The 14,752-nt window shown below is 48.2% G+C and overlaps 1 protein-coding gene across 4 annotated transcripts in view; it reads left to right on the top strand.

Moving 5' to 3' along the window:
- Positions 1-14,752, top strand: part of MYO19 (myosin XIX) — a 43,659-nt gene that overhangs the window by 23,292 nt on the left and 5,615 nt on the right. For all 4 annotated transcript variants that reach the window (XM_082200790.1, XM_082200791.1, XM_082200792.1 and 1 more), the window contains 15 exons: positions 3,407-3,539; positions 4,319-4,388; positions 4,608-4,710; positions 5,691-5,787; positions 6,227-6,303; positions 6,613-6,700; positions 7,047-7,218; positions 8,728-8,801; positions 9,775-9,896; positions 10,022-10,135; positions 11,307-11,483; positions 12,388-12,546; positions 13,482-13,589; positions 13,792-13,862; positions 14,411-14,520. In XM_082200790.1, coding sequence (XP_082056916.1) covers positions 3,407-3,539; positions 4,319-4,388; positions 4,608-4,710; positions 5,691-5,787; positions 6,227-6,303; positions 6,613-6,700; positions 7,047-7,218; positions 8,728-8,801; positions 9,775-9,896; positions 10,022-10,135; positions 11,307-11,483; positions 12,388-12,546; positions 13,482-13,589; positions 13,792-13,862; positions 14,411-14,520 — 1,675 coding nt within the window. The remainder of the gene's footprint in view (positions 1-3,406; positions 3,540-4,318; positions 4,389-4,607; positions 4,711-5,690; positions 5,788-6,226; positions 6,304-6,612; positions 6,701-7,046; positions 7,219-8,727; positions 8,802-9,774; positions 9,897-10,021; positions 10,136-11,306; positions 11,484-12,387; positions 12,547-13,481; positions 13,590-13,791; positions 13,863-14,410; positions 14,521-14,752) is intronic.

The raw sequence follows: 14,752 nt of genomic DNA, 5'->3' as shown, positions 1-14,752 counted from the left end.
AGGGTAGAGACAGACGCGTCAGACAGAGCCGTGGGAGCTGTCCTGCTGCAGCGAGACCCGCAGGGGGTGTGGCGGCCGGGAGCGTTCTACTCCAGAAAGCTCAGCAAGTCGGAGCAGAACTACACCATCTGGGACAGGGAGTTGCTGGCCATTCATGCAGCTTTCAAGGCGTGGAGGCACTTCCTAATCGGCGCCAAGCACACGGTGCAGGTCTGCACGGACCACAAGAATCTGGAGCACTGGCGCACGGCTCAGTTCCTGAACCAGAGGCAGATACGTTGGGCGGAGTTCTTTGCTGACTTCAATTTCCGAATAGAGTACGTCCCAGGCGACACCAACATCATGGCGGATGCACTGTCCCGAAAACCGCAATACCTAGAAGAGGTGACGCCAGCGGCGGCCATGCACATCTTCGCACCGACGGCGTGGGCGTGTGCCTCAGCTACAGTAGACCTGGATGCGGTGCGACGTGCATTGCGGGACGACTCATTCGCGCAAGACAAGATGGCGGAACTGCTCAGAGGCACGGCTACCACGGACGAGTTCCAGGTGCGGGACGGCTTGCTCCTACGCAAAGGGGCTGTCTATGTACCAGGAGACGACCTTCGCGCCAAGGTACTGCAACAGTTGCACGACGCACCCACGGCCGGTCACTTTGGCACAGAGAAAACGATGGAATTAGTCGCGAGAGACTTCTGGTGGCCCAGGCTGAGAGGAGAGGTCGCGGACTACGTCGCGAGGTGCGACACCTGCCAGAGGGCCAAGCCGGTACACAGACCACCGGCGGGACTGTTAGAACCGCTGCAAACACCGTTTGAACCGTGGGAGAGGGTGGCCCTGGACTTTGTGACGGATTTACCCAACTCGAGAGGCAAGACAGCTGTGCTAGTGGTGGTGGACTTGTTCACCAAGATGGCACATTTCATTCCGTGTGCGAAGGTGGCCACGGCGGAACAAACCGCCAAACTGTTCATAGATCACGTGTTCAAAGTGCATGGCCTGCCACGGTCTATCCTGTCCGACCGCGGACGCCAGTTCATCTCGTCTTTCTGGCAGAAGCTGATGGGTTTTCTAAATGTCAAGGTCAATCTGGCATCAGCAAGACACCCGCAGACCAACGGGCAAGCAGAGAGGGTCAATGCCATCATGCAGCAGTACCTGAGATGCTATGCCAATCAACAGCCTGCGACGTGGGTGGATTACCTGCCGCTAGCCGAGTTCGCTTACAACAACACGAAGCACGTGTCCACAGGAGTGACGCCGTTCTTTGCCAACAATGGGAGGAATCCCAGAACCTTCCCGGGACTGGTGAGAGTGGGGGAAGGAGAACCACAGACGGCGGACGCGTTCGCGTCAGAGCTGCAGGCGGTCCACGATCAACTCAGACGGCAGCTGGAGCTAGCTAAGCACGCCTACAAGGTGCAAGCTGACAAGCACAGGCGGGTTGGCGAAGTGATCCAAGTGGGAGACTGGGTCTGGTTGGCAGCCCACGCAGTGCCGACCAGGTCGCTTGCCAAGAAGAAGTTGGGGCACAAGCAGATCGGTCCGTACCAAGTCGAAGCGCAGATCAACCCGGTAGCCTTCCGACTGGCGCTGCCGGAGGGTTCCAGAATGCATCCGGTGTTCCACAGGTCGGTGCTCACTCCCTACAAGGCACCTCACAGGTTCCAGGAGCCAGGGACGGCGCCAAGTCCGCTCCGGGAACGGACGGAGACGCGGGAGGTGAAGCACCAGGACCACATCAACGAGGTCACGGAGATTTTGGACTCCAGATGGGGGGAAGAGGGAGTCGAATACCTCTTAGCCAGAGAGGGCACCCGGGCCAGCGCCAATAGCTGGGTACCAGACTACGCTTTGGAGGAACCCCTGCTCAAGGACGAGTTTCATGCCCTCTTCCCACACAAACCCATGCCAGCGAACTTCTTCGACGACTGGTTGTTCACACCCACACTTTCTTCCAGCACGTTCCATGGATTCGACTCAGAAGGGGAACCCGCACGGAGCACCCGTTCCCCAGAAGGTTCACCGGCAGGTTCGGCATCAGGCAACTCGTATTGGTGGGACGATCGACCAGAGGAGCGATGGCGCAGGAAGTGGCTGGAGATGCCAGGTCGAGCGACCGACGCAGAGACTGACATGGACGTGTTCGGGGAGGACCTCGGGTTCGAGCACGGCGGTACAGAGATGGAAGAGCAACAAGTCAACGTCGACGACCGCGAGGGGGAAGACTCGGAGGTCTTCAGTTGGCGGCCACCCACGGGGAGCGACCTGTATCCAGCATTCCCTCCCATGATGATGGAGCGCCCAGCACCCACACCTGACAGCGGGGAGGGGGGAAGGGGGGGCTTCGAGGGGGGGATGGATGTCAGGGGTTCAGAAGCAGAGACGCAGAGAAGGGTGGAAACAGAGAGCGAGGGGGAGGAAGCCGAAGGGAGAATGAGTGATGATGACGACCCGAGATCTCCAAGCCTAAGCAGTGAGTCAGAGGACTCCCAAAAGGGAGCCCCAGTGAGCAGAGCAAGGGGGGGATCCGGGGGGACACCCCAGGAGGAAGGGAACAGAGGAGATTCAGAGAGCAGCAGCTGGAAGTCGGGACCCACGCTCATAACTGAGGGCGGCAGCAGCTGGAAGTCGGGACCCACGCTCAAGACTGAGAGCAGCAGGGAGGAAGGTAGCCAGGCATCGGGTTCCGGAGGCTGTCAGCAGGAGGGAGGGCACGAGTCAGGGGTGGTCACGCCCTCCTCAGAGAGCGAGGCAACGGTTAAGAGGAAAGTAGAGAGTTGGGCGCGCGCGCCAAGTTCAAATGCAGCGGAAGCTGGAGCAGTAAGCAGCCCGGAGAGTGAGCCAGGTCCTAAAGCCCGCCGCAAGGAGGCAGAAGGATCAGGGGGGTCAGCGTCAGAGGAGAGTAGAAGGGAGGAGGCCCAGGGGGGCAGAAGGACCCAGAGACGTAGGGAGAGGCGAAGGAGGTGGAGCAAGGCTAGGGTATTAAGCTGGTGTGCAAGAGGCGGGGACTCAGACGGGTCTTCGCCGACCTAGAGCAGAAGGTGTAGAGCTGCACGCTGCAGTTCGGAAATGAAACCTGTAACTCAATAAAGACTCTTTTAAAGTGGACGCTGTGTGGCGTGGTCCTATGTGAGCTGGGACCTGGTAGCAGCTCTGACAGTATGAGTCCAAGTTTCCCCACAGTCATTGGCCATTCTGCTCAGCACATAGGTGAGCTGAGCAGTGCCTGTTCACACATTCAGCAGCAAGTTCTGTGCATGTGGGAACAGTCTCAAAATGCTAGCTCCTCATTTGTGGCCTCGTTGAAGCAGCTCTCCCTCTTTTCCTCCCTGTAAACACTTCTCTGATTCAATGACATCTGTCGAGAGCAGCCCACAGCTCACATTCATGACCATCTTTCCAGACATGGACCTCCCGTTGCCTCATGAAATTTTATGCCACAGTCGCCTCGTCCTCCACCGTCCCCAAAGGCAGCGTGGCAGTGGAAAGGATAGAGAAGAGGGTGCTGGACTCCAACCCAGTGATGGAAGCCTTTGGTAAATATGACTTTTGAATAGATATATTCCTGCAAGTGTAGCAGCACAGATCAAACTGCCAAGCCGCAGATTGTGTGACCTGTGGTTTGGGTTCTGTGGACAGCAAGTGAACCATGACTTGAAAGCTTCCTGAGTGGAAAGAATCCCAGCTGGACTTTCATTTCAAATTGAATTTTAAAAAGCCACCAAATAGAAAACTGCCTTCCAAGTACCAGTCAGTACACTTTAAGGTTCCCAGTTGTTGATCTGCAGCAATTTCTTAATGTGCTGCACACCTGATACTACATATGACATCAGGTGGTACAGATGTGTGCGGCTTGGGGGAAGCGGTCTAGCAGGCCAGGAGTTTCGCATGTTTGTTCTACAGTAAGGTTGCCATATTTCAAAAAGTGAGAATCCGGACACAAAGGTGTTTTTTTTTGCCAAAGTTGTTGAGCAATTTTTAGTTTTGCCCGAAGTTGTTGAGTTTTTTTTGGAGCTATTTTAAAGGAAAATCGCCAAAAATGACACTGCCGGCATGGATTCCAGATTTTCCCGACATGGGTTCCAGATTTTCTGTCTATGTACGGGAAATTCCAACCATATGGCAACCCTATTCTGCAGTAACAGGGATTTATCATTGTGTCCATATGAATGGTGAGCTGTCTATTCTCAGAGTCTGTCAATCCGCTACATTTCCTTCCTTAAGAGGGAGAATTACCTTGACTGGTGTGTTGTTTTTTATTTTTGATCATTAATCTGCCTCTTCTCTCGTTCTCCACTTGGGCTGGACTTCGCAGGAAACGCATGTACCCTTCGGAACAGCAACAGCAGCCGTTTTGGCAAATACATCCAGCTTCAGTTAAACAGGTATGGATTTTAAAAAACCTCAGAGATACACACATACAGCTGGACAGCACTGAAGTTGGCTGACATTGCTACCGGTTCCTAACTGCAAATTTTGTGCTGTCTTTATTGCCATGAAAACATGTGCTGAACTTGGCATGCATCCTTGGGGTTGATGTGGTTCACAAATTTCCAGATATTTAGAAATATAAAGAAAAATGATTTCTGAGCATTTTTCTCCAGGTCTCAGCATCTCACAAGTGCTTCCATCCAAACTTTCCTGCTGGAGAAAACAAGGGTTGCCTACCAAGCCCCCTGTGAAAGGAACTTTCATATCTTCTACCAGGTTTGTGCCCTCGGTGTTTTTTGTTGTTATTATTTCAAATACATGACCTTTCCTTCTTGTATGTTTACATGCGGGGGAAGGCACAGTCAGTATCTAGCTTCTGCTCCTTTGAGGGCCCCAAAATCGGTAACTTAAACTTAATAAGTATTACGAAATTAACGGAACACAAAGAGCAAATCCCCTGAAATAATTTGATGTCAGCAGCAGGTTTCAGGCAGGGATCTCTCCCTGCCCTGTCTGGCGATTCTAGGGATGGATTCTGTGTAGTCGCTCCTGTTTATTCCAAGGTGTGGGTTTTGTGAAAGTAAGTTTAGGCAGACGTATATTATTTATATTTCTGTATATTACTAGTACTTGGGGAGTAAAGAAAACAATGATGTTAACTCATCATTCCTTCATTCCTTCATTTTTTTTAAATTGGCAAATCTGTATGCAAGTTCCTTAGTTTAGGCAAATGCCTCTTTGCATGGAAAATATTGTAATTGTTATGTCTTCAGCTAGTTTTTATGTTACATATGATTGTAATACTTTTCGATACTTTCTTTTGTTTGTATGAAAACTTTCCCCTCTCTTAATATAAGCTACAAATTTTAAAATATGAAAGCAGACATGCTGCTCAAAATCCATTGTTTGGCTGTTGTGCACTTTGGAAACCATGGGTTGTATCTGACTTCTACTCGGAGTAAACCCATTGAAACTAATGGGCATGACTAACTTAAGTCCATTCATTTCAAGAGGTCTATTCTGAGTAGAACGGGCTTGGCTACAACCACCATGGTTTTGGCTCCAAACCGTGGTTTTGGCATGATGTCATATTGTGCCATTGCTTTTAAATCTAATGTGAAAGAGTGATTCCCTTTTCTTGCCTCATTTTACTCTTCCCTACATTTCTCTACATGCACACATATATAATTTGTTGGTTACGCTACCATGGCTTGTTTTGAGGAGAATTGCCTGAACTGTTTACTCTTCCTTTCCAGATTGCAAAAGGTGCCAGTCACGAAGAACGACTGGAATGGGACGTCCCTGAAGGAGCAAAATTCTGCTGGCTTCCGAATCCTGAAAAGACTCTAGAAGGTGTTGCTTTGGGACCATATATTGTGAAAGGAACCTCAACTGCTTTAGGGGAAGCAGTGGGGAAATTTAAGAATAAGCTTAAATAAATGTAGGCTCTCTTGTTAAGGAAAGGCTGGATGGTTATCTGTCAGGGGGGTTGCAACTGCTGCTGAGTTGAGGACTAGAAACTTGTGGTCCTCAAGATGTTGTTGCTATTACCAAATTCTTGCCTGGATGGGAGCTAGAGAGGTGTGTGTGTGTGTGAGAGAGAGAGAGAGAGAGAGAGAGAATGTGTGTAGAAACTAACCTACTATACAAAGAGAAATTTTGCAGTCATTGCTCCGCCCAGTCATTGCTCCACCAGGAGCACCATTTCACAACTTTCTTCCCAATGGGGATCATACTCTTAAGAGACGCACCATCTCCTTCTCTAATTTGAGGGTCTCTTTCTCTTCCACAGAGGACTCCTTTGAGGTGACACGAGAGGCGATGTTGCATCTGGGCATTGACTGCTACACGCAGAATAATGTTTTCAAGGTTGGTTGAAACTCAGATCTGTGCCCCTGCTAGTGGCTTTACTATGATAATGCCTCTTCTTAATGCCTGGAAGGAGGATGGAGAGTGGCATGTCTCTGGCCACACTCACCAATGGTATGTAGCCTTCAGAAAGTTGCCCACAAGGGAATACAGACCTCTGGCTTAAATTGTTGGCAGGGTGAACATTGATGACTTTCTATCTAGATTCTGCAGGGACGTTTGGAGTGCTGGCTCCTAGCTAACCTGAATAGTCTATGTGCCCCAAAGTGTTCTCCCACCCCTGAAGCATCTCGTCTCTTTTTCCCCCAGATATTAGCAGGTCTTCTCCACCTGGGAAACATCCAGTTCTCTGAGGCTGAGGACGAGTCGCCTTGTGAACTGGACGACAGCGTCACAGGTGAGTCGCCATGATCCCTCTGATCCCTGACCAAATCGGTTTTATTATTCATTATATTTTTAGAACAGCTTTCAACCCAAGTTCCCAGGATGGTAGGGAAGAATTACAGTAGCCTCCTTCACACTAATATACTTCCAAACCATGGCTTGGACAGAGAGCATCATGCAGGTATTTAGAGGGGAAATCACTAAAGTGTGGTTTGGCTTAACGTTGTGTGTGAACTTAGGAGTTGTTGTGCTCCCAGAAAAGAATGAGTGGTAAACCAAGGACAAACTGTGAGATTAAGTGGGAATCTTTTTTTTAAATAGCCACAGAACCTTAAAAAATAAAAATCTTCCAAACCCAGGATTTGCAAAGACTGCTTCCAGATTATTAAAGGTGCCCGTAGAGCAGTTGCTGGAAACGCTGCGGATCCGGACAATAACGGCTGGGAAGCAGCGGCAGGTATTCAAGAAGGCTTGCCCCAAGGTTGAATGTGGGACGAGAAGGGACTGTCTGGCCAAGGTCGTCTATGCTAAGTAAGTGCTCTGGACCTTGTTTCAGGAGCTGCTTCTGTGTCACCCTCTCTCATTGATTTCCTTGCCTTATGTTTTCCCCCAAAAGAAAAGGAACAGCCTAATTCTGTCCTGGTAGCACCCCTGTACGGTGGGCAAGCCTGCGGAGGAGAATATAACTTGTGCGGCAGATCTGGGTTTGGTTTGGCTTTCACATTCCAAGCCCAGTGCTTTATTCATTGCATTGCACTAGTCTCCAGGTGGTTTTAACTGCAAGACAATGATAATGATTCTGTTTACTTAATTCAGGAGTGGGGAACCTCAGGCCTGGGAGCCAATTGCAACCTCCAGGGCACTTTCTGTGGCCCTCAGAGCTCTCTGTGGGCCACTCCTCCTTCCCAGCCACACCCCTCACCAACTTCATACCCCCCCTTTAAATGATTGGCATGGCTGAGATGTGTCCCTGAACCTTGATGGTGCCTCTTTGCTTGTCTGGAGGGGGGATAGAGGAGTGTGCGTAGAAACTAGCCTACAGTTCAGAGGTAACATTTTCTTTCCATCCATGTTTGCTCTGGTCCTGCGCACCACTGGCATGTGGCCTGTGGGAGGTCACCCACCCGGGACTGCCGCCTCTGGCTGAAGGAGGATTTCCCACATCTGACTCAACAGACCTAGACCCCTTTCTTCTATGGAGACCCTGTGCAAAGCAACCATTAAGCAAATCTGAAACATATATTTAAAACCTTTTAAATCAGACTTACGGTAATTTTTTAAAAAATTAAGGAAGCACCCATGTCTCCCTCTAATACTGAAGTTGGGTGGTATGTGCCAACAGGATTGTGGCAGAGTGGGGCCACTGAGAAACAAGAGGGAGCTATCGGAGTGCTCATGAGCATGCTCAGTAGCCACGGAGTGTTGAGTGCGAGTTGGGCAGAAATAGAAAGCCGTGTGTTATGGGTGGAGAACGGAATGGAATGGAGTGTCTGGAAAAGGGGAAGGCTGATTGGCTGGAACCCTGCTACGCAGATACTCCCCAACTCAGTCAGAGCAACTCTTACTCATAATGAAAACCAGCTTGGCCAAGTGTGTGTTTAGACCTTTTCAGGTTCACAATTTTTTAGATCACTGATGGGGAACCTGTGGCCTTCCAGATGTTTTGGACTCCCGACTCCCACCAGCCTCCAACCAAATAGCCAATGATGAGGGATGATGGGAATTGTCTGATCAGACAACCTTTGCAGGGCCATTGCTTTAAATGTTGGTTTGAGCCCATCTTTGCAATTCCTCAGGTTAGCTCTGCACAAAGCATATGTGCTTTTGGGGAGGCAAGGTGGGGAAAGGATCATTCTTTCACTTGTCCTAAGACTCAGTCTCAATACGGAAACAGATTTTAGAAGATTAAGCCCTGCACAAGATCCGTGCCACAAACATTTAGGCTTCTCTGTGTCTGCCTCCTCCCTTTGTAGCTGCTTCAAACGGGGTGCCCGTCTCTCCAGCCAACTGGGATGGCACAGTAGTGTTTTTCTGTTGCAGGGTATTTGACTGGCTGGTGGCCGTGATCAATGGAAGCATCAATGCGGATCCTTCTGTCTGGAGCAACTTCATAGGTAACATTGTTCAATCCCTCCTGGGTGTGGGGTATCGACAGGGTTATTTGGACTGTGTACACACACAAACATATGAATCTTACACCCAGGAAATCCAGACTCTGTGCTTTTAAAAAGCTGGATTCTGCAGCCTGGATATAAATCATTCAGACCCGGGTGGGGTAGGGTTGGAGGCGGGGAATACTTTCAATTTGCAAATAACTTTCTTTCTAGACTGGTCACATGAATCCCACTACACCTTTGCTTGCGGGTGAAGGCTGACAATATGGGGTTTTGGCCACAGAGCAAATTTTGAATTTTGAGGAAGTAATGAATTTTGAATTTTGAGGAAGTATTGAATTTTGAGGGCACCAGTCACAAGATTGCTGCCATGGGACATGCACCATGAAACAAAATGCCTGCCACATCTAAAAGAGCAGGAGAGATAGGACCACAAAATGATGTCAACATGTCCATAAAATTCAGTCATCCCCATCAGTGGTGGAAAAGGGACTTCAATCAGCAACCTCCCATGCTTGCTTATAGAGAGAAGCTGTATGCTCCTCTACTCCATTCAGAACAGGTGGGCAGGTGGTGTCCAATCCTGGCAACTGGTGGGAAGGGCCCCAAAGCTCAGTGGCTGAGTATCTGCTGTCCCAGGTTCATTCCCCAGCATCTCCAGGTAAGACTAGGAGAGACTCCCTGCCCGAAACCCTGGCGAGCTGCTGTCAGTCGGTGTAGACGCTATTGAGCCATATAGACCAATCGTCTTGCTTGATATGAGACAGCTTCCTACAGCCCAGTGCAGACAGGAGTTAAGCAGGAAGAGCAAACAGCCTCTCTTGTACGCTGTGGAGTTTGGAGGGGATATTTCTAGAGACTTTTTGCGGGCACCACATTGGCGACCCTGGAGCGGGGGAGGGCAGGACATTGTCTTAATCGAAACACCCCAGATTGCTGGATCAGCCGCCTTGTCTCCCACCCCAACTTCCAGGTCTGTTGGATGTTTACGGCTTCGAATCTTTTCCGGACAACCACCTGGAGCAGCTGTGCATCAACTATGCCAACGAGAAACTGCAGCAGCATTTTGTAGGCCACTTCCTCAAAGCCCAGCAGGTAATGATCATGTTCGGGTTCTCCCACGAGGCTGTTTTGCAACACCCAGTTCCAACATTGGGGCAGGGGCTTGGCCAACATGCTGTGAGTGGCCCCACCTCCTCCTCGTCCTTCTGTTTCCCCAGGAAGAGTATGCTGCAGAAGGCCTGGAGTGGTCTTTCATCAACTACCAGGACAACCAGTGCTGCCTGGACGTAATCGAAGGCAGCCCAGTCAGCATCTTCTCTCTGCTGAACGAGGTGGGTCCAGAGCGCTCAGTTTCCAGTGATTTGGGCCTGCTTTGAAACCACTAGCTATTCCTGGCTTTCTGAGAGTGCTGGCATCCATGGATTAGGCCTTTGGATATATATAGCCAAGACTGTGTGGTATAGTGGTTAGAATGTTTGTTGGACTAGGATTAGGGAAAAGCAAATTTATTTATTTCTTGTGCTTCTGCCAGCCTCCTGCTTCCCTAGCCCAAGCCTGCAGGCTTCATTCATTCAGTCATTTACTAACTCACTCACTCACTCACTCACTCACTAAACTTTCTATACTGCCCTTCATCCTATGATCGCAGGGCAGTTTACAATATAAAAACACAAAAATGCATACCATAGTAACAAAGAAAAACAATAACCTTCCATCTTGTGCATGGATAGTAATATTTCAGCTCCCCATTGGCTGATAAGCATTAGCACTCACACCCTGAACATCTGTAATAAAGGGAACTTTTTCACAAAGGCAGCACAGCCTCCTATTTACAGGGGAGTAAGAGATTTTGTCTTGAACATGGGTGGTTAGCCTTTTTCGGACCAAGGACCATGCTGACCGATGGTTGACCCTCCAGGGACCAAAGTGTAAATGGTGGGTTTTGCGAAACAAGAAATGTTAATGCTTTAAGGGACACAATTTGGGTGGAGTGGGTCACAAAAAACATTTGACATCACAGCAGGAAGAGTGATCAGTTAAAAAAAAAAACATTGAAAATCATCCAGTGAACTTCGTGGCAATTTGAACCTTTATCTGTATTTTAATAGATTAGTTTTTATTATTATTATAATCACTTTGTGACAATTATCTTTTACATGTTTCCAGCTTTTGTGTTTTATCTCTGCATTTTAATTTGTGTAAGCCACCTTGAGTCCTGGTTTGGGGAAAAGATGGGATACAAATAATAATAATAATAATAATTAATAATAACAACAACTGAGCCCTGGTCTCCCAGGTCTTAGTCCAACACTCAGAACTAAGACTCAAGAGAGGCAATGCCTTTGTAGTTGGAGGTTTGATTTACCCACAATGGCAAACACTTACTTTACTGATAGAGCTGCTCTCCATAGTGTCAATTAAAATTCACTTGGCATCCCCTCCCCACTTCTGTCAGTCCAACTTTCCCCATTCTTGCCATCTCTCTCTCTTTCTCTCTCTTAGGAATGCCGCCTCAACAGACCCTCCAACACCAGCCAGCTTCAAACCCGGATTGACGTGGCTTTGTCTGATAACCGGTGTGTTAGCAGGGACCGGTTCAGTAAGGAGCCCAACTTCATTGTCTCCCATTACGCTGGGGATGTCCGCTATCAGGTGGAAGGAATGGTGGAAAAGAACAAGGTACACTCAGTAGTGCAATAGCAGCAGCAACAACAACAATTTATTATTTATACCCCGTCCATCTGGCTGGGTTTCCCCAGTGGCCAATTCAGATGCCCTTTGTAAAAGTCACAGCCATGCCCCCTTCTGCAATTTTTGTTTTAAAAAACCCTTCTAAGATTATGCACTAAACTTTTAATTATACAATAATAATTAGGGATGCATTGCAATGATCACTGCAGATCTCCATGTGTTGCCTTTCAGCTATTTTGACAGCTTTCTGCACACAAACATGGGCAAATGATTTGGAGTGCTCCTGTACCTTCTTTTGGAGTGCCTTAAAGTGTGTGTTCCTTGAAGTTCCATTGTACATAACAGAACTTGCACGCTGTTCTCTTGAAACTGAGGCACCTTGTGTTTCCAGTGTTCCTAAATGTTTAGCTTTGGAGCATATAGAACAGCTTCTCCTTGATGTTCTTCTGCGTAGGAGCTCGTCCTCAGTGGCCAACTCACCACCTTTCACTCTGATAGGCTCCAATCAGCCCAGGTGTGAGAAGACTTATTCTCAGGAGCAATAAAGCTTTCAGGCTGTTTGGGTGGCTCTAAGGCATTGGAGACAGGGACCCTGCTGCAGAAATAACAAAACCTCTGGGTTTTGCGCAACACGTCTGGGTATGTGCAAAGAGCTCTTTGGGTGCCAAATCACCTCCCAGTTATTGCCTCCTGGTCCAGGATATTCCCTTAAGTCGCAGTATTTTGTTAAGTTGGAAGTATTCTCCATCCAGTTTCTCCCAAGTTGTTTGCAAATATGTTGTCCTAGCTATAATATTTCCTCCTGCTCCCTGTAAATGTTTCATACAATTTTCCCTCAGAAAACAATAACAGTTGCATGCTCCTTGTCTTCTCTTTCCTGCCTTCAAAAAAGGACCCTGTTCCCCCAGAACTGATTCTGTTGCTACAGCTGTCCCAGGATTCTTTGCTTCAGAAATTGTTTCCTGTGGAAACCACAAGCCAAAAAACAAGCACAAACGATATCAGGACTCAGATGAAACCTGTGGTGGTTACGGTAGTCTCCAAATTCAAGGTTTGCCCCATATTTATACCTTTTTTTAAGCTAAGTACCTTCAAAGCTGCTGTTTGTTTTTCTTCTTCCACACTTCTCTGTACAACAGTGAGGGCTAGAAGCTAGTGTTTGTTAAACAGAATAAAACCTGGGATTCTCAGAACAAATGGTCATTCTGTACACAGAACAATCGTCAGTAATGTTAGATTAGATGTTTCCAAAATGCCCAGCGGCTGGGAACCAGTTTCCCAAGCATCCTGTCATAGAGCTGTGTCTTGCTGAGGATTCTAGGCAGGTTGCAAGCTCACACCATGCAGGATCAGACTCACTGTTCCTCTGCACGAATTGGGTATGTGTTTGTGTGTGCCCAGAGTGCCAACAACACTCACCATGTCAGGGAATTAGAAACATAAAAGGCTGCATTACGCTGAGTCAGACCCACTGGTCCATCTAGCTCAGTATTGGCTACATTGGCTAGCAGTGGCCCTTTAGGAATTCGGACAAGATTCTTTTGTTTTTTCTAATCTTAAATTCAGCTCTCTGCATTTCCACATCAGTTTGCAATATATACTTATCTTTTTAAATGTCATCGGTGTCATGGTGCAACTTTCTCTTAATGGACACATTTTTGCTATGCCATTTCCCCTAAACAATGCATTTCTCTATATTATTTTTTACTAATGTCTGCATTTTTATGCACACTCTACCCTAACATAAGAACATTTGGCTGAAGAACTCCAGAGCAAAATTCAGAGGCATGTGCATTTCAAAGGATGGTTGTGTTTCACTCCGCACAGAAAGTGCGAACTAGCTGAACTGGCCTTTAAGCACGAACTGAAACGAATCTCTCCCCCGTCCCAACTCTTTTGGGCATAGGCGGTATCATTTTACCTCCCTAGGCATCAGAAATAGAGGGAATGATGAGCACAACATGCTGTCCTCTGTTTGTCCCGTAGGGGTCGCTTGAGAAGCTGATGGAGATCCTGCACAGCACCACCCCCCACTACATCCGCTGCATCAAGCCCAACGCAGATTGCCAGGCAGCTCTTTTCCGAAAGGACGAGGTAATGCACTCAGAATTGAACTTCCGAAGCCGGCTTTGGGAGGGGGGGGGCGAGCTCAGTGCCGAGGCCACATAAGTACCTGTGCCGCAGGTGACATTTGAACCAGGGACGTCTTTATTCATAACTCTGGCCTTTAATTTAAAGTCACTAGAATGGGCACCAGCTCTCAACCCTGCCTTTAAACATCATCCTATTTTGTCAGGTTCTGCAGCAGCTGGAGGCGTGTGGCATTGTGGAAGCTGTCAACATCAGCGCTGCAGGCTTTCCAATTCGGTAAGGCTGTCCAGAGTTGCATTTGCCCCTTGTTTTTATATTTCGGGGGACACTGATTTGCCCATGTTCATCTGGATTCCTTCTCCCTTTAGGGTGGGGGGTGTAGATTGTACAAATTCAGGCTGATTGCTGGCAACAACCACACTACACTGTCCCCCCACCATAAAACAAGTAGGTTGCAAGTACATATCTAATCACAACAGGGACGTCAGTCTAGGGTGCAACCTTGTGCTGCCACATCTAAAATTAAGGTAGAAAAAGAGAGGGGATCACAAAAGCAAGGGTGTACATGCCCCCCACCCCATCACTGTGTGGAAAGGCCACTACCACTCTTGCTCAGACAGAAACTCTTAGCACTTCTCTCCTGTTCAGAACAGATGGAGAGGTGGAGTGTTCAATCCTGGCATCCAGTGAAATGTGGGCACGTTTAGCGTAGGAGAGGCCGATCAGTGGGAGTTGTGTTCAGGACGTCTCGTACTCCACTTGTTTAATCAACAATGCTTTGGACTGATTTCTTCTCTCTCCCTCCCTTCCCTTTGACCTGGCAGGATTTCCTTTGAAAGCTTCATGGAGCGTTATAAAGTGCTAAGGAGATCACCAAAGCAAAAGTCAAACACCACGCATCAGGAGAATGGCTTCTCCCACGTTATGGGGAACGGTGTGTTTCTTTAATCAAGTCTCTTTCCTTAGTAACTTGAAATATGTCTGAAATTAACTGATCTTTCCCAGCTTGGTGCACTGAAAAGCCATCTAAGAGACTCTGTCAATTCCCCCACTTTAAATTCCTGTCTTTCTCTTCAGACTTTCTGGTGCGATTTCTGGGAGCCAGCTAAAAACGAAGAGCACAATGTTTGGGTGCAGGGTCAAATGTCCCATTTTGAGTGTGGATA

The sequence above is a fragment of the Podarcis vaucheri genome, assembly GCF_965113315.1.
Source record: "Podarcis vaucheri genome assembly, chromosome: 15".
NCBI classification, from domain to species: domain Eukaryota; kingdom Metazoa; phylum Chordata; class Lepidosauria; order Squamata; family Lacertidae; genus Podarcis; species Podarcis vaucheri.
Note: the sequence above shows the minus strand (reverse complement) of the source record. Positions and strands in the feature narration are given on the sequence as shown.